Source organism: Mus pahari, chromosome 5, assembly GCF_900095145.1.
Source record: "Mus pahari chromosome 5, PAHARI_EIJ_v1.1, whole genome shotgun sequence".
NCBI lineage: Eukaryota > Metazoa > Chordata > Mammalia > Rodentia > Muridae > Mus > Mus pahari.
The window spans coordinates 105,570,454-105,574,646 of NC_034594.1; the positions used below are offsets into that span (position 1 = coordinate 105,570,454).

General features: G+C 44.8%; 1 protein-coding gene across 2 annotated transcripts in view; it reads right to left on the reverse strand.

Moving 5' to 3' along the window:
- Positions 1 to 22: 22 nt before the first annotated feature.
- Positions 23 to 4,193, reverse strand: part of Srgap2 (SLIT-ROBO Rho GTPase activating protein 2) — a 233,408-nt gene continuing 229,237 nt past the window's right edge. The window contains exon 23 of one of the 2 annotated variants that reach the window (XM_021197309.2): positions 23 to 1,944. In XM_021197309.2, coding sequence (XP_021052968.1) covers positions 1,561 to 1,944 — 384 coding nt within the window. In that variant the 3' untranslated portion in view covers positions 23 to 1,560. The remainder of the gene's footprint in view (positions 1,945 to 4,193) is intronic. The other variant, XM_029538251.1, reaches the window with a different exon arrangement.

A 4,193-nucleotide genomic window follows, 5' to 3' on the forward strand; every position in this document is an offset into this window, starting at 1 on the left:
AACGCTAAGAACACTCAGGGGTTCCAACCCGAATGGTAAACCCATCTCTCTTGAACTATAGAAAACAATACAGATAAAATAAAAGCATAGCATTCAAATAGAGACGAATAAGCCTGAGCTGCAGGGAGCTGTTGAAAGACATGATCCCATGGTGTGATTTCCTAGCTCGGGTGTTCCTGGGGAAGCACGATGTAAAAGGAGCTGGTGTTTCAAGCACCAGGCTTGTAGGCTGGGAGAGCATCCAACGGTAGCACATCTGAAAAAGGCCAAAGGCAGGACCCAATGTGAAACATTTAATTTTTCCCTTTTTTAAGATTCTGGTTTTGGGAAAACAGTTTTGAGTTGGTGGAGGTCAAAGTTCCCTTAGTCATCCTTGTTTGGATAAACAAAAAACAATTTCCAGAGGCAGGACTTCTAGAATTTATCAAGGGATTTTCAAGCCCCTGTTCATCCCAAGAAAGCTTTATAAAAAACTAAGCCAAGAGGTGAACTTGAAATAGTTTTAATCTGGGCCCAATTTTTGGATTAGCAGAGAGCAACTTAATTTTTTTTAATGGAATGGCACATTTTAAAAGTGTTAGATGCCAAAAATGGCGGGAGAAAGGACTCATTTCCTACCCTTTGTAAATCTGCCATAAACACAATAAAACTTTAAGACTTTTTACACTAAAAGGAACTAGCTATAGAACTGTCTTATTTTGGAAAACATCTTACATGGAAAATGGTGTGTCAGAGACAAAGACAGGAATGAATGGAAGAAAAGTTTCTATGTTCAGAAAAACTTCCAAAGCTCCGAGATAAGACGAGGATGCACTTCTACAGAATGGAGCAGAGCAAATGCAAACAACCAGTGGCTCCCTCACAGCAAGAGGAAGAAGACAGAATCCCACCTGCATGGCAGGTCACTCTGCTAAACGTTTATAACAGAGTGATCTCAAAGGCCAGGTTTCTCTGTTCCAAACAGAACAAAGTTTGTGATGAGAACAGAGACTACTGGTAGCTTCTGTGTGAACTGCCACCACAACAAAGAGTGGTCTATGACCAGGAGAGGCTACATCAGAGACCAGAAAAACCTGTGTGTGTATATGGGTGTGCATGTGCACGGACATACACACAAATATATATATTTATATATAAAATGAAAACTGGGCTATATGTGATTTTTTAAATCAGTACTGAAAAACAAGATGTCACTGAGAGCTGCAGCCAAACATCTGGTCAAGGTGTCTTCTACGGTCTGAAGGGACAGACTTAGGCTCATGTCCCCATGTCTTGCCTTGGCAGGTATCACAGCAACCCGATAATGGACAACCTGTCACTGGCTAACTTAAGAATAGTATGTACTGGAGCTGGTTGGATTCCAACAATAGAGGGAAGCAAAGAGTGGAGGAAGGACCAGAAAGGGAAAAGCAGTAACAAGGGCTTCATTCTCAAGGTCTGGGTAATGGGAAGGCTAATTCCTGTAAGAACAACTTAGAACGTAATTTTGAACTGAGTCCCCAAGCTAGTTAAATAGGAAGATTTTAGAAACGGCCAGTCTCCTTGTCTAGAATATAGCCCTTAGACAGTACAAGACTTGTCAGTGGACTGTGGGGAAGCAGATGAATTGACACCAGGGCTAGTGGCATTTGTTTTGGGGAAGACAGTTGGCTTGGGCCGTGTGGCTGGTGGTTTGACTGGAGCAGCCATCTTGACAGACTTGACAGGCCGGAAGGCGCAGGCAATGTCCCCAGCAGTACTGGCGCTGCGCTGGAAGGCAGGCTCAGGGTCCTTGAGGAGCTGGGTGTGCAGAGGGCTGGAGGGCTCAGATGTGGGGGCTACCACTGGGGAGGTCTTGAGTGGTTCCAAGGTGTCCAGAACCACATCAGGTGTGTGCTTAGCACTGCTCTGCCGCTCTAGCTCTTGAAGCTCATTCAGGGCAGAGTTCATTGTTGCTTCAATATCCTGCAAAACAGGAAAAAGGAAGAAGTAAGACAAACCAAGACAGATGTCCCCAAGGATCCTATGTTACTCAAATAGGCCAAGCCATGAAACCAGCAATAAAATGCCTTATTTCACTTGGCCAAAGTCCTGGGACACATGAATGTCCAGATTGTGGAAAAAGGGGACAGGGACTGTCATGGTCAGGAATTTAGAAAGAGTAACTGGTGACTTTTGGATACGACAAGGCTGTTGTACACACCAACTTATCACCTGTACAAGATCAAGCCAGTCAAAATGCCAGCAGAAACTGGGGCGGGGCCCCTTAAGCCACACCTCCATCAGAGGAGTTGACGGTTGCAGAGGAAGAGTCACTCCGTTTTAGGAATAGGGCTCCTGGTAGCTTGACCATACCCCCCAGAAGGTGGCCCTAGACCTATGCATATGGGAAATATTAGACTTCCAATACATATGGGAAACCTTAGCCCAGTATATATTGGACTGGGGGTGGGTTGTTAACAACAACAACAACAACAACAACAAATGGAAGCCATGAAGTTGAGAAGGAAGCCAAGTGGGAGGTCATGGGAGGAGCTGGGGGTAGGGAGTAGTGGAGGACATGATCAAACACATTGCATAAATGTACTAAGTTTAACAACTAAGAGAAAATATTAACAAGGAAAGAGTAGCTGAGTCTTTTCAACTTGAGTCCTTGTTTTCTGTGATAGGTGCTGAAACATTTCTGGATGAAATTACGTATAGTTAGATGGAGAAAGTAAAGGTCATGAGTACGCGGGGATTCATTATATAATTCTCTGTTTGAAAGTGTACATAGTGAACAAATTTTACAAAGTGGTAGAGATCAAGTATGATCTTTATTTTCTTGACTTCAAGGCCAATGGTTAAGGGGGTTATTCCTTCCATCCTCCACACGAGCTAAGGAACGTTCAAGAGCCAAGTCCTTGAAGATTGATTAGAACAATGCTTCAATTTCCCAACCCATCCGAGTGTGCACCTTGAAACTCGTTCCTTCTACCCAGCACCATGAAAGAGAATCCAAAGAGTGGCCAAAAGGGGGAGCCAAAGCCCACATAGGTAAGTTAGCATCTACAAATCAGTGGACACTGCAGATTTTAGGAAAAAAGCAGTCCTGGCCCAGGGGCTCAAGGCACAACCAAAGAACCATAGTATGTAAGCACCCAGCTTCCATACCCCTCTGCAAACTCGTGTTTAATATTGTCACCACAGGACTCCTCTTTGGGATCAAGAATACTTTCAAACATTTTAAGTTTCAAGTCAGCCTCAGATTTCCCACTCAGGGCTTTTGGTTCTATGACATGATCTATGTTGCTACGAATGACAGGGACTCATTTTCACTAATCACTGTGGCATTCATTAGCCTCCCCCCCCCCACCTTTTTTTTTCTTCCTGCAATCCCACAGGGATGGAACCCAGGAGCCTATGCATGCCAGGCAAGCATTCTGAGCTTGCATCACTGAGCTATACACTAGACTTCCCAAATCTTTTAGAATGCTCTGGAAGAATTCTTATCTCCTGGCCTTGTCCTGGCTGGCCAGAAGATCAAGGAGGATTCCCATGGTGCAAGGCAGACTGCTGTCAGGAGCTTAAACAGGATAGAAGGCTAGCAAAGCAAGACATCACAGGTCCAGGGATTAACTCTGGCCTCACCAGGTACACCTCCTTAAGCTGAGCAGCAATGCAGCCAACAGAGACCATACAGAGCCTCCACTGCCCTTCCCTATCACCTCAGAAGATGAGGTGAGGAAAAGGACAAAACCAAGCCCTTAGTTCCTACCTGTTCTAGTGAAAATTATATAGCTGGGAGAGATGTCTGAGAGAACTGCTTGGAGTGGCCCCAGTAGCTGGATGTTTAGTTGTCAGGTTGGGCTTCTAATATTTCACGGAAAACAGAGTCATCAGTGTAGTATAGATGAGAAGGAAAGTCCTGCAATGGGGAGCTCACCTGCACTGGTCCCAGGGCCCATGGGCTGGAGGCCCTTCTAGTACCTGAGCTTCAAGCAACATGGATACTTGGGGTCTTTATGATACAATCAGATGGTGGACTAATTTTATCTACCCACAAGCACCTAGATCAGCTTCAGGAAGTGGGGTGATAGGGATGGGCAGAGAAATATATAAATGTGACTTGGACTATTTGTTTCAGCTTCACTAAAGTCTACTATTGGATTTTTAATCATCTGTCTACTACCTACCTACCCACCCACCCTACCTACCTACCCACCCACCCACCC